The sequence below is a fragment of the Mugil cephalus genome, chromosome 4 (genome assembly GCF_022458985.1).
Source record: "Mugil cephalus isolate CIBA_MC_2020 chromosome 4, CIBA_Mcephalus_1.1, whole genome shotgun sequence".
Taxonomy (NCBI): domain Eukaryota; kingdom Metazoa; phylum Chordata; class Actinopteri; order Mugiliformes; family Mugilidae; genus Mugil; species Mugil cephalus.
The window spans coordinates 29,770,705-29,786,175 of NC_061773.1; the positions used below are offsets into that span (position 1 = coordinate 29,770,705).

General features: G+C 44.7%; 2 protein-coding genes across 2 annotated transcripts in view; one reads left to right on the forward strand and one right to left on the reverse strand.

Moving 5' to 3' along the window:
* Positions 1-15,471, reverse strand: part of LOC125006460 (nuclear factor 7, ovary-like) — a 1,183,669-nt gene that overhangs the window by 859,278 nt on the left and 308,920 nt on the right. The window lies entirely within an intron of this gene.
* On the forward strand, positions 6,621-14,176 carry gdf5 (growth differentiation factor 5). Its single transcript, XM_047582485.1, has 2 exons — positions 6,621-7,838; positions 12,408-14,176. Exons 1-2 carry the CDS (start codon positions 7,106-7,108, stop codon positions 13,370-13,372), a joined length of 1,698 nt encoding a protein of 565 aa, XP_047438441.1. The 5' UTR covers positions 6,621-7,105; the 3' UTR covers positions 13,373-14,176.

Sequence of the window (15,471 nt, forward strand, 5' to 3'; positions counted from 1 at the left end):
ATAACGTGAAGCAGTGATTCTGTATATTTTGTTGAGTTGTGTTCAGTGTTACTTGTGTTTTCAGTGTTGTCGGTGCGTTGTTGTCTTTTCCATAAGTTGTATTTTTGGCTCCTTTCGTTTTCTGTATTTAGTCGTAGTTTCATTATTTGCCTGTGTTTCTCAGTTTGCTGTTGGTTCCTTCTTTCCTCGTATTCGTTCTCTTTGCCGTGTTTCAGCTTCCTAATCGAACACAGATTTATAAAATGACTTTATTTCTAAAGCTCTTGTGAATGTGACAGCTGCTGAAAGCTGAATGTCCAAAGAGACTCGTTCTGACACACAAGAACTGTGTCGGTCGTTTTTCATGCGCGGTGTCGACTCAGTACCTGATGTGTTCCATCATAACAACAGCACACGCTGACGTAGATGCGGTCGCCTGATTGTACGTTTTGTTTCTTCCTCTGCGTTTGAACTCAAACTCTTTTTTTTTTCGAGCGCCGCTCAGGAAAAGCTCTCGGCTCTGGTCGAGGTCACCGCGGGAGGTTTACAGATCACACACCGCGTCCAGACTGCTCACAGTTTCCACGTTTGAGCCTCGCGTGTCACAGCTCTGCTTCTGTTTCAGACGAGTTCACCCACTCAGCCGGCACTTCTCCACCTCCTCTGGCCAACGAACCAATAAACAGCCTGAGCACTGATCCGTGTCACATTGTTTGGCCCACCTGCAGCCTGTAAACTCACCACGGACCGGACGTTCTCCGCTTGTGCCACGACGCAGCCAAGACTCATAGCGTTCACCTAAAGGGGGCGCTGGAAGAGCATCTGGTCCGAGCAGCGAGAGGCAGCAGGTTTTCTGGCTCCGGGTTCTGTTTGGAGTCAGTTTCAGAGTCTCAGAAACCACAAGATGGAGAGCAGAGCTCGTGTCAGGTCATCAGAACCTCAGATTCATTCACGTCCAACAACAACAGATGAGAAAAACACTGAAATTAACAGAAATAAGATATAAAAAGTTCTTAATCTGCTGTTGTTTGGAGAAACTTCTGACTATAGATATGAATAAATATAGAAATAAGAACTAAAAGAAGTAAAATCTCTCAGAAAAATGAAAAACAGAAGATCAGACGCATGTCGTTCTCCAACGACGTCCACATCAACCCGTCAGTCACAAAAATAAAGACAAGACAAAAACAGAGATTAGAGACAAAGAGACGTCAACAGCAAAACAAATGAAATAAGTCAAGTTACACAAAGAGATGCAAACTACAACAAAACAACCGCAAAGACACAATGAAGAGACGCAAAATGATCAACTCAAAACACACAACTCAAAAGAGACTAAAAGTAGCACAAAAAGACGCAAAATGACACCAACTACAACCACAAAGACTCACAAAATGACCAAAATAAGTAAAAACTAACCACAAAACTAACACAACGTGACTAAAACATGATGCTAACAACCACAGATAGACACAAAACACAAACACAATAAAGGGGATTAAGAAAATGACCATGAAACACACAGAGACACAAAATGACCAAGAAGACAAACAAAACAAACAACAACAGATAAAATGACAAAAAAGGCAAAAACAGCCACAGAGAAATACAACACAACATGACTGCAACACAACACACAACTCAAAGAGACTAAAAGTCTCTCAAATAGAAACAAAATGAGACACAAAGTGACTAAAACATAGTGCGAATAACCACAAATAGACACAAAACTATTGCAGCAAAACACACACAACTAAAAAGAGACAAAAAAAGTAGCACAAAGAGTTGCAAAACAAAAAGCAACTGCTGAGAGACACAACATGACGTGAACAACCACACAACCACCAGGAAGAAACACAACAGCTGATTAGTTTATTTATAACATGCAGATAAATTCCACCTGTTCGCTGCTGATGTGATGATGATGATGATGATGATGATGATGATGCAGCCTGACACGAACAACGTGTTTACTCCGACACAAACCCAGTTGTGCATCCATGCATGTGATCCAGGACCCACTCGGAGCCTCGGGCCGCGGTGGCTGGTTCAGATCCTGGAGGAAGTGGAGCTGTAAACAGAGGCAGGTTGTGTTTGTCTCTTCAGAAACTCTCAGGAAATCATGTTAAAGTGGCAACAACACACACTTCAGCCCCGTCCACACGTAAAGTGCTTGTCTGCTCGTCCACCTCGTCCCCCCTGAGGACTCCAGTGGACGTCCCACCTGGCTCTGGTTGCCTAGGTAACCCCGTCAGGTTTATCCTTGACCCCGGTGTGAAAGTGAGGGCGCTGCCTCAGATCTGTTATCAGCCTCCAGTTTGTCACAGCTTATCACATTCTGTCTGTTTTCAGGCCTAAAATCAACATGTGGCCTTTTCACTGAAAGATTCTTCTAAATATTATATAAACAACTGACTGAATTAAAATTGTAGTAACACTGTTACATTTAATACTTCATATTAAATGACTAGTAAAGAGGTGGAAGAACAAACCTGTGATCTGGTGTGTGTTTGTAATGTGAATGTGTAACTCAGCTGAAAGTCAGTCCTCAGATACAATTTGTTAATTTTCACAAAAAATGTGTTAAATTACCAGAAAAAGAAACATCTGTCATGATTATCTCAACTTAACAAAAAGAACACAAGTCATTTTTATTAATAAGTGATCAAAAATTATGGACTTTGTAAAGACACGATCATAGTGAACATACTTTTGATAAAAATGTATGCAAGATAAATCCCATGGACTTCAAGTCCCTCAGTCATATTTTGACTCATTACATCAAGAAGTTAAAATGTAAATATCTGGAAACCCTGACAGAGTTTGTGGTTTGTGTCACTGATGTGGAGTCAACGCGTCATCATCATTTCAATGAGTTCACACGACACACGGGACATTTCTCACACTGAGAACTGATAAAACTCGACACACATTAGTAACGCAGCCTGTATAAAGAAGAGATTAGTATCTATGAACAGATGAGGCGAAGGCAGCCAGTCAGAAAATATTAGTTATTAGTGGTTATTGCCAACTTTTTAAAGATGTATTTCTGGGCTGTGGATCCTTTTAACATTTTCCTGATGGCATCATGTATCTGTACATCCACAAAGACACAATGAAAAAGACACAAGATGACTACAGTAAAACAAACAACTAAAAGGAGACTAAAAGTAGCACAGCACATGCACATGCAAAATGACACCAAAACAAGCACAAAGACAAATGTTGTGGCAGATTCTGACTCCGTCTCTGACTCTGTCTCTGTCTGGTTTGACAGCGTCTCTCGGCCCTGACTGTCTAAATGTCACACATGGAGGCTTCTAACCAGTTACTGATCTCTGCTGAGTTTACAGACGTGGAGGACCTCCTCCAGCACGAAGTGATAAACATAGAGGGTCTGGAGGAGGCAGTAACCACGGAAACCATGCTAACATCTCCCAATGAATGAATGAGGGACAGAAACATGGAGGTAGAAAAACAAACATCAAACAAAGATGGAGGAGGACATGTAGGAGGACATGGAGGAGAACATCTAAGAGGACATGGAGGAGAACATCTAGGAGGACATGAAGGAGAACATTTAGGAGGACATGGAGGAGGAGATGGAAAAGAACATGGAGGAGAACATTTAGGAGGACATGGAGGAGGAGATGGAAAAGAACATGGAGGAGAACATGGAGGTGGACATACTTCCAGTAGATACGTCCAGTAGATGTGATGATTCTTCTCCTCCTCCTCCTCTTCCTCCTCCTCCTCAGTACCGATGTTCTGCTATGAGCTCATGTATCTGCTGGTCTCCGTGGTAACGGCTGATGATGTGTGGCAGGTTGTTCTAGTGTTTAAATGTAAATGTGAGTGGACTGGAGGCCGGTGACAGGCTGTTGATAACGGCGTCAGACTGAATCCTTGCTAACGTGGCGCTGACGCTCACCAGAACTAAACTCTCAGATCTTTGGCTCGTTAACGTCCAGGATGATGACGGCCTTTGTCTCCGACTGTTTGTCAGTTGGCTCCGTGTCCGGAGTCCATGTCCCTGGACTGTCTGCACAAAGAAAACCACATTTACCCCAAAATATCTCAGTGTGATGGTTCTGAGACAGCGACGGTAATCTGAGCTGGATGTTTGCTGAACTGAAGAGGAGGAAGAAAAGAAGATGAGGAGGAAGAGGAAGAAGATGAGGAAGGAGAAGAGGCAGAGGAGGAAGAACTTGAGGGGAAACAGGAAAAGAGGAGGAAAAAGAAGTTAAACATAGAAAGAAACAGAAATAACAAAGCTCCTCATTCAGGCTCATTAAAAGCAGGAATTATGCTGCAGATGAGTTCAAGTATTTAGTTTTGTTTCCATCTGATTTCACCTGAGTTTTATATGAGCCAGACAAAAAGAAACAAACCGGTGACTTTTATCTCCTCGGTTACGTCCTGTTGTGTGACGTCTCTGATTGGATCTGTTGTCCTGTTCTATGTCTCGTCACCTGCCTGTAGAGACTGAAGATGCTAATTAGCATTGTTGCTATAATCAGGAATTCCGGTGTCTATACTTATGTGAATTCATTAATGTGCACTGTACATATCAGGTGGACTGAGCCGTGAAGCTGCAGCTGAATGAAGCTATAAAATGAAAGTCCATGCTGTGTTTATCTGTACGTGAAGTCATTCTGGCAAATGCAGTGAAAACAGATCTGACAAGATCTGCTCACATCCACTCTCATCGATTTCTGTCCGCCCCGACGCCAGCCTCGTTTAGCCCGATCTCCTCCGTCCATCACCATCCAGGGTAAAAAAGGAAAGCACGTCAAGGGGGACGGAGGGGGAAAGACAAACACTGAACCAGAACCAGAACCGGCTCCAGTTACAAACCACCAGAGACCCTCTGCTCTGCCAAGAGCTCCAGGTTTGAACCCAGGCTTTCTGGCTGCTAATTATTCCTCGAGCTTGGTTTTAAACTGAATTTATGGCAGCGATCTGGCGCCGCTTGTGGCGTCATAAATAAAACGGGCAAAGGGTGTTAGGATCAGAACCGAGGGCCGGTCCTCCAGAAGAGGAAGGAAAACGCGATTTCACTTCTTTTGTCGTTTTTGGTTGAATTTTTTTTTTCTTTGAGACTTATCCATCCATTTAATGTGAAACTTAGCGAAAGGATGAACCTTAAACTAAAGCAGTGACACAACTCGGTCCAGATCCACATCACGTTCACGAATCTGAAGTCGTTCAGTTTGACAATTATTCAAAATGAAATGAAGTTTTTTATCTGGGAGAGAAGGAGGAAAAAAAGGAGGAGGAAGAGGAGGAAATGAAGCCTGATGGGTCATTTACGTCAAAGCTTCTGGGCCTACAGCCATCTAGTGGCCACTGGTGGTATTACTGTACTATCTGACCTGCTGGTCATTGAACTATCAAACTGTCACCTCATAGTTACGACTCCTAGAAGGAGGCACTGGAGATCTGATCTCAACCTGGGTGTAGATCAGCAGCAGCGCCACCATGTGGTCAGTAGAATATTGTATCAGCTGCTGCCTCTGATGGATCTCTTCCTACCACTGGACCAGAACCAGGAGCACATGGTTGGAGACTTGGAGACATGATCCAGATTTAGGAACCAGATGGAAAGACTGTTAAATTCTGATTTATTTTAGAGACCCAGACTCAGATTAGACCTGAACCCTGGAAGCTTCATCCATCCTAAAGGCTCATCACTAATGTTCATTTCTACCAGTGTTTGAATGAATGAGCTCAGCTCCTCCTCTGGTCAGTAGCTGGTCTTTAATGGGACCAGGACTCATTGTGTGTTCACACTAACCAAAGGAATCAGGTCACATGGGTCCAGACCACCTCCACATGTGGACTGAGACCAGATCAGTGTTCACACCAGGACTCTAGACACCAGATGTTAGTACAAACATCTGAATGAGTCCAGTTTTATACACGAGATTTAACCCACAAGTCAAAACTGTTCTCTCTGTTGGGAACTGATTCCCTCTAACAAAGCTCAGTCAGATCATTAGGGGGCGGGGCTTAATGTGGTGATGGACAGAAAATGGCTCTCATTGAACTATTCAGTGGATGGACAACAATGTCAACACTATTAGTTTAAATTAGAAGGGCATCCCCCCTGTACTTGGACCTGGAGGTCAAGGGACATCCATGTACTTTCAAAATAAAAGCTGGGACTGTGGCCTGGTTCCTCTGCCATCTGAAAAGACTGTAAACTATTCAGAAACCTTCCAGGGTCAATGATGTGCTCATTAATGTTTTCTAGAGATGCAAATAACCTCTCGTGTCACGCTTCTGAGAGTCACCTGAAGCCTCTCACACACGTGTTTAGAGAAGAAAACTGACATAAAGCGTAAAGTTGTTATTTCTTGTCTTTGTGTGCGGGTGTTTGTGCCACTCTGTGTTGCAGCTCAGAGTGAGGCACTGGTGGAAAGAGGGAGGAAGATTTGTGAAGAAACATTACTGTTAAATGAGTTTGGACGGCATGACATCACGCCGTAATTAAAACTGCTTTCTGGAATTCCGTTTCCAATTCCTACGCGCTCAGGTTTGCTGCAGGAGGTTTTTTTCGAGCACCTGCACTGCTGGTGTGTGTGAGTGAAATATTTTCACTGGACGGAGTTCAAACTTTGAAGGGAAAGAGGAGGAAGGAAAAAAAGCAGAGGCATTACGCCATTCTTGCCTCTCTTGGAAAAAAAAGAAGTGGGATTTAAAGAAGTTTCTTACAAGGTATCCTGCAGAGCGGTTCCTGGACTGTTTGAGTTCTCTCATTTGATTTCTGTTCGTCCGTCACTGGCAGGATCTCTCCAGCACTATGGTTCTTACACATGTGAGACGGGAGAAGAAGGATTTACAGGACTCGTTTCTTCAACTTCTAAAGCTCAGTCGTAGTCCACATCTTTCCTCCTGCAGCCTCGCATGTGTCTTTAGCCTGTTTCAGACGAGAGAAGCGCTTTTTGTTCTCTTTTCCTGCGGCGGAGCGCAGAGGAAACTCAGAGGATGAAGGACTCGGAGAGAACAGGACTTCTCCTCCTTCTTTTCTGTAGCCGAACAGGTCAATTTATTCTGAACTGACTGCTGCACTTTTTGTTTTTTTAGACAATGACGGCCTGGAAAAAGGCAAAAGGGTTTTAGGATGAAAGTTGTGACGCGTCTTTCTCTTCTGCTCAGCTGCTGGACTCTCTTTAACCTGCATCCCGTCCTCGGCTCTCTGAGCCGGACCAGACCGGCAGAAGACCACCGCTACCGGCTCGGAGAGGCGGCGGAGCGCGCAGCAGGCGGCGGTGACAGAGAGCAAACTCACGGAAGAGCCGGTGGAAGGCAGCCGATGACGGCTCCCGGGACGTGGAAACACTCGTCAGGGATTTCGGGACGAATCACGCGTATCCGTGCAGGTCCTCCGCTAATCAGCGGAGAGACGACTATTGTCAAGAGCAAACCTGCTGCTCTGACATCTGCCTCTTCTCCGCTGAACCGAGCACATCTGCAGCAGCAGCAGCAGCGGGACGGAGCAGTGAGCTCAGTGCGCAAAGAGGCTGCGCGCTCCTGGCTGCCCGCAGGGGAGGCGCGCGTCAAAGCTGCTGGGGCGACAGGAGGCTCACCGGGGAAGAGTTTAGTTCATGTGGCCTCCAGGGTTCGGACCTGGACGGGGTTTCAGCAGAGCGCGGCTCCGGTGGCGCAGCGGGGAGTCAGCAGCAAAACTCTGAAACCGAGCGACCGGGAGGCGCAGCACAAGCAGCCGCTGGTCATCCCCCACGACTACATGCTGTCCCTGTACTGGTCTCTGTCCAGCGGGGACCTGAACAGCAGCGCGCTGCACGAAGCGGGTCTGGCCAACACCATCACCAGCTTCGTGGATAAAGGACAAGGTAAACTGCCTCTTTCTTTCTTCTTCTGAGTTTGTGACTCTCACTTCACATTTGAAATGGATTCTTTCTATTTAAACATCGGTAAACAGACTTTTCACGCCCGATGAGCTGAACTTTCTGTGGCTGTTTTAAAGTGAATGTCTCGTCTGTCACTGTCTGTGATTAAACTGAGATATGATCTGGATCATTGTCCACTAATGACAGAAGAAGGGTCAGACCACAGGCTGCAGCAGGAGGTCAAATAAGAGCTGAGACCTGAGGAAGAAGAAGATGAAGGAGATGAGAAAAGGCTGAAATCAGCCAGTTGAGAGGGTGGAGGCAGCGTATATGGGGGGTCAGTGTGTGCAGAGGGCAGAGGACTGAAGCTGTAAATGATCTAAATGTGGACAGAAGCTTTTGAACAGGAGGGAGGAGTGAGTGAGTGAGGAGGTCAGCAGCTCCTCTGACCAGAGACACTGTGAATCTGAGCCCAGTGAAGCGATACTATAATAATTATGTCTGATTTATATTTCATTTATTGAAGCATTGATCCTTTATGAGCCTGTTGGACCTGCCCAGCATCCAAGTCTATTAAATTATGATGGTGGAAAGTTGGTCTAGGACTTGATAGATAGATAGATAGATAGATAGATAGATAGATAGATAGATAGATAGATAGATAGATAGATAGATAGATAGTTCGATAGGAGTGCAGCAGCAGCAGCAGCAAGAACTTGGACTGAAAAACGTCCTATATATACACCAATCAGGCATAACATTATGACCACCGTCCTAACATTGTGCAGGTCTCCCTTGTGTTGACTCATTAGAGAATGGACGTGTTCTTCGTGTGTGTGTCTGTGTCGGGCTTCATCCTGCTGGGGAGGGCTGCTGCCATCAAGCAGTGTCGTTGCTATGGGGTGGGGGGGTCTGGTCTGGTCTAGGTGGGGGCTTCATGTCTAAGTAACATCCACACCAATGATTTCCCAGCAGAAACACTAAATTGTCAGAAGATGGTTTGATATCATTCACTTGCTCTGTCTGTGGTCATAATGTTGTGGCTGATCTGTGTATATATACATATATACAGTATTGTTGCCCAGTCGTATCCCTCAGTAAGAACCAGCATGCGTTGCAGGATGTCTGGGACACCCTACTCAGCCATCATGACCCGACCTCGGACTAATGCTGGAAAACGTGATATAATGTAGTAAAACACGGCATAAGCCTCAGTATTACAGTGGTGGGTGTAATTTATCACGCATCACCAATTAATTAGGCTTCACTTTTGAGGAGCTGTCATGATATCCACTTTTATTACAGCCTATGCCTCAACCCTAACCCCAGCCCTTCTACAAGATGCACCAATGAATTAATTAATTACAACGTAAGACGACTTCTTTCATTCATGGGGAGGAGCTTAAACATATGACTGATAAGTAAAAACTTTGGCTTCACCTTTATCACCACACACAGTCTGTGTTTTTAATGTAGTGGAAAAATAAAAAGTCGTGGACTGGTCTGGAGTGAAGCAGAGAATTATGCTGAATCTGAAAGCAGGTTTTCATGGATTTAAATCTCCAGACGCTCCCCGTGTTCATGTATGTAGTTATGTGTATTTATTCTTATGTATTTGTGTGTGTGTGTGTGTGTGTGTGTGTGTGTGTGTGTGTGTGTGTGTGTGTGTGTGCTGCCTTCCTGTGTTGGTGTGTTTCTAACATCTGGTCAGCTCTGGGTGATATACAGCCTCAGGAGGGTAAATAAACACTCCTCACAGCCCCCCCGTGTAATGTTGTCTTTACGGTGTAAAACTGTTTAAAACAGTGTTTAAATGACCAGAGTTTAATATTCCTGCTGCTGCTGCTGCTAAAGGTTTACATTCCTGGCTCTTAATGTACTTTTAATTTGGGCTTTATTTGTTCAGCGTGTCCTCAGCGAATGGCGTCTGACCTCGTCCACATGCCGAGAGGAGAAACTGATGACCTGACACAGTGACTCCTTCACTCTTTCTTTCGATTGAGCTCCTGGTCCGTGGACTCTGGCTCCAGCGAACACCGTTAAACTGAAACGACCCGTGACCGTCCTCATAATCCCCTGCTGCATTTAACGGCCGAGCTTCCAGACAGTCAGCCCCACACACGCTTAAACAAACTCAAGAGGATGAAAATATGGGCCGATTTATAAACACTACGGATGAAGAGTAGTTCTTGTTATGCTGCTTCCTGGAAGGAGGATGCATGCACAGTTGGTGCCCGTGCAGCCAAGAGTTCGTCCAAAACCAATCACATGTACGAAGTAGATGTACATGTAGATATGAGAGGTATAAAACCAACCTAATTCAGCGAGACTGAAAACAAGCAGTGATGTGGTGACCAGAGGCCATGACATTTATAACCTGGAATCAGACCAGCTCCCCCCGACTACACAGAGGAAAGTAGGGAAGTTGTTCTGGAGTCTCTCAGTTAGGAAGTCATTCTTCACCATTGACTGATCGTAGAGAGGAGCTTTAGTCACACACGGCTCTGATTGGTTGGAGGGCTGTCAAGTCGATGTAGAGGTTTTTATTTCTCTGTAACAGATTGAAATCCAGATAGTTACCAGACTGATACTGAGAAGAACTGGAGGCTGTGAAGGAGAAAAAAATAAATGAATCCTAACCAATGGGAGTGACTTATAGAGTTTATTGACATGTGACTTAAACCGAGAGTTTCCTAAATGTTTCCCTGAAGGAAACACTGTCCACCATTTTGGTTCCTACCAACAGATTAATTATTATGATCATTATGATGATTATGAAATCATCTCTGAAGACCCACATTTTCACCATGGCCTTTCTCCATCATCCTTAGTTTGCCTTCCCTCTGCCCCCTATCCATTCCTCACACTTATGTAAAGCACCTTGGGTACTTTGGCAGGTAGTTCTCCAGAAGAGCTAGCTGAGAGGGTTACCTAGGCGACCAGAGATCGCACTGTCTTAGAAACCAACATGGACGATGATAGCATCGCATAAGTTTAGGCTGAAGAGTCATGACTCATGTAAAAATCAGGTTTTCCAAAGTCCTTCACATCTGTGGCCACCGCCGAGTCGTTACTTGCCAAGATCTCACAGGTTTACATTTCAACTTTTTAACATAGTAACAGATCTGAGGCAGCGTTCACACTCTGTGATTCTCCTTTAACGAGTCGCCTCAAAACTCTGCTGCTGTCAGAAATTTAGCAGCGTCCAAGTTTCTACCCAGGACGGAGCCAAGATTAAAACTGTTAATATTCCACATTTATGGAATAATCTGTTCCACGTGGGCTGGCTGACTGAAATGGGTTTCATTTTTCTCCCAGAGACCACACCTGAAAGCCTTGCATCTTGCAAACATTTTCCTCCTTTTAAAAGTTTGTGAAATCAAATTCCTCTCTCAGCTTTAATCAGACCGTCCAGAGAGCAGTGTGTGTGTGGTAGATATCGACGGTTGTTTCCTCCACAGCAGATGCTGCTTCGCTGTGGGTGAACGGCTGCAGGTCCCGGCCTGTTTACGGCCCGATGTGGTCGCCCTGTCTGGTTCTAATGTACTTTTCAATGCATGCATGCAGTCCTGAAGAGAAGAGAGTGTCGTGAGAAGAAGTAAGCAGTGTGTGTCTGTGTGTGTGCGCGTGTTTGTGTGTGTGCAGCTGTCTTTGTGAGGAAAGCAATGAGTTTCAGACGGTGAAAGTGAGGACATCACTTCACGACGGTCCAGTTTCAGCTTTATGGTTCGGTTTAGAATCAGGTTTTTGGTTTCTGGTAACTGGCCTGAGATCAGGCAAAGGTTTGTGTGTGTGCTTTGTTGTGTTTAATTTGGATGTGGAAGTTCACTTGTTTCCCTCAGTTGACAACAAAAGAAAACAGTACACCGTTGTTCACAATCTGGTAGTGTTTATGCCTCAGGTCGGTTATTTTGATGCTTAGCGATCGTCCAGGTTGTCAGAACTAATTAGATATTCTCGTAGATCCTCGAGTACACGGTGAAGTCTAAGTTGCTCAGACCCTAGAACACTTACAGGTTCAACAGGTATAAAACCTGATCTTTGCTAGAATCCTAAACAGGGGCGCCGTCTCATCATGGATCCAGAAATGTTTTCTACTTGTGAATCAAACTGAACTGAACATCTAGTTTTGATTACTTCTTGAAATCCATTTTTTTTTCTGCAAATTTGTGATCACAACAGTGTTGAGGGCGAGTCTAAACTTTGTCTCTATTACCCTCACAAACTGAACCAAGATTGGATTGAAATACAGATGTTAAAGTCCTTTTTTTAGGATTAAAGGGAATAAAAGGACCTCATAGCGTAAATAATTACATTTTAGTATACGCTCGGTTTAGCGCTCAATGTAATGTGACCTTTAAACCAGGTTTAAATATGATCAGATCAACGTAAGAAACCTCAAAGATGAAATGTTTCCTCATATTTTAGAAGTTGGAATCAGGCAATATGTTGATACAAGACATATACTCATGTCGTTTTCATATTCAGAGTTCAAGGTGACATTTTATTTTCCTGGATGTTCTCTCTGTGGATATTTAACCATGTTTCTGTGTCTTTGTTTCTCCTTTCAAGATGAGCGTGGGCCCTTTCTGCGACGCCAGAGGTATCACTTCAACATCAGCTCTCTGGAACGGGACGGGCTCCTGGGGGCCGAGCTTCGCATCCTTAGGAAGCGCCTGCCCGACCCCCGCAGGGCCTCAATGGGATCCACCGCTGCTGACGTGACGGGAGGCTCGGCCCCCCACCTGAAGCTATCCACCTGCACTTCAGGTAAACAAAAGCCAGTTGTGTTACAAACAAGGACCCTGGAAGATCTGCTCAGTGGATTTGGCAGCAAATGGGAAGTTTTCGACATTTGGAAGGTCTTCAGGGGCTTCAAGAACCAGCAGGACCAGCGCTCTGAGCAGCTGTGCTTTGAGCTGGAGGCCCTGGAGCACCGAGGCGGTCGCCCCGTGGACCTGCGGACTCTGGGCTTCTCACGACTTGGACGGACCAACAAGGAAAAAGCTTTCTTCTTGGCGTTTGGCAAAAGCAAGAAACGCGACCTTTTCTATAATGAGATCAAAGCGCGGTCGGGCCATGACAACAAAACTGTCTACGAGTACCTGTTCACCCAGCGACGAATGCGCCGGGCCCCCGCGGCACGGGGCGCAAAAAAGACTCTGCAGCATCCGCCGCCTCCGCCCCAGTTACTCCCTCAACACCAGGCGGCAAAGACGAGGCCGCGCTGCCACCGGAGACGACTCCACGTCAACTTCAAGGAGATGGGCTGGGACGACTGGATCATCGCACCGCTGGAGTACAACGCCTTTCACTGCGACGGGGCCTGTGACTTCCCCATCCGATCGCACCTGGAACCGACCAACCACGCCATCATCCAGACCCTCATCAACTCCATGGACCCGGACTCGACGCCGCCCACCTGCTGCGTCCCGACCCGGCTCAGCCCGATCAGCATCCTCTACATCGACTCGGCCAACAACGTCGTCTACAAGCAGTACGAGGACATGGTGGTGGAGTCCTGTGGATGCAGGTAGCACTGAAACAGACACAAAAACACGTCGGCTGCAGATTCGTTTGTTAATATTATGATAAAATCTAAAGCTGGACGATCTACGCTGAGCTGGGGAGTTGTTATTTTAGAAACAGACATGACTCTTCACACTCAAGTGGGCTATCAGACTGCATACCAAAGACTGCTCAAGACTAAACAGAGGAAGATAAACTCATGGAGGTGATGCTCTTTAACGCCCACTCACTAAAACAACACAAAGATGCACCGTGGAGAAGCCAGATACCAGAACACACACGCCTGATGAACTCTCATGGAGGATTTTTATGGCCCCTTTTATTTTTATTTCTCTTTAGGTTTGTAAAAAGTTTTAAAAAGCGCACATTGGTTGAAACATTAAGTAAATCATACTCATGAACTTTTCCAGCTCTTATGTGATGAAATCATTTGTATTTCTTATCCGAGACTTTTTTTTATAAAGCATGTGAAGAATTCCTGATGTATAAATACTGGCCACTGATGAAATGCTAATCTGACCTGCTACAAATGTGGGAACGTTGCATAAACTAGTCTTCAATAAAAACCTGACCAAGGTCCAAACTCCTATCAGTGTGAGCCTCTGCCCCCCCTCCAAGACTCTCCAGACTAAACTGTCAAAGGAATTTGTGAGATTTTTTAGATGCCAAAATTAGAATTTATCCCAAGAGCGACTGTTTGATCTGGAACATTTGTGTTTAAATTGGTTGGCTTAACAAACTACTTCATGGTCATGTCAAAGGGTACAACAAGTTAGTGGATGCAAATCAGTAAAAAGTTGTTTGTAAAAGTCTGTTTTTGTCTTGTTCGTGTTTTCTGCCTCTCACATAAAGTGATCGTTATCCAGAATCTACGGTGGCTGAGAGAAGTCAACGCACTCCAACTCAGGAAAACACAACTGAGGGGAGAAAACGTTTCCACCAATTTGACAACAACAGAAATGTTTACTGAAGAAACTAAAAAGTGGCGAATCTGCTGCTTTTTGTTTTTGAAAAGTCTTTGCTTCTTATTGTATTTTCAGTTCAAGTAATGTGATGTCACACACAGTTCATTCATTTTCAGACTGACCACAAAAATGAGCTCCAGAGCATTCAAAGAGACTCAAAACAACACGGCTCGAAATGTCTGTAAAGAGACTCAAAAGAATCACAACTAGAACCAAAACTATGTAGATACTTAAAACAACTAGAAAGACAAAACAATCACATGAGTCAAAACAACTACGAGACTTAAAACAACCACAAGGGAAACTAAAACTATGTCAGAGAGACTCAAAACTACAAAGACGCTTAAAACCGTCACAGCAAGAATGAAAACAACCACAAAGAGACTCAAAACTACAATGGGACTCCAAAAAATACCCAAAACAACTACAAAGACACCTACAATCATGAGAAAAACATGCAAAACGGCTTTAAAGTGGCTAAAAATGACCCATAACACCAAGAACAACTACAAAGAGGCTTGAACCAACAGTAAAGACACGTCTCTAGTGTTGCTAACCAACACACAACAGCAGCAACATGTGTCCATTTTGTCTGTGAAGGTTCTCAGTTAACCAGGTCATGGTACAGCCAGATTTTTTCATTTTATTTTATTTTATTTAAATCAACTTTTGAGAAGACGTTAACCGTTCATCCAAGTAGCTTCTTCAGTTCCTTTTCTTTGAATCGAAGCCGAGGCATGCGAGTGGTGTCACCCCGGACTGACGAGGCTGAGCAGGACTGAATCCGGATTTAAAAATGACAAAGTGCAGACCACTCGAGGAAATGTTGCAGTTAGTGTCTGGATCAACGCGTTAAGACGGGAGCTTGAGAAAATCAACACAGTCCAGTTTGTGTTTTAACCCCAGGAGAAGCTCATTTTCTGCACAGGTCACACTCTGAGTTTGGAAAGCACTTGTTGTGAGTCTGCAGCAGCTGTAGAGGCCTTTTCTCCTCATTAACACATAATAAAAAGTATTTCAGTGCTGCTGTAGTTTCCATGATCACTCCTCGAGATGCAAACTTCCGCTCACTGCAGCTTAAATGAAAAATGTGTTTTGGTCAAACACTTTGATTAATGGGGCGTGTGATTTGTGTGCCGGTT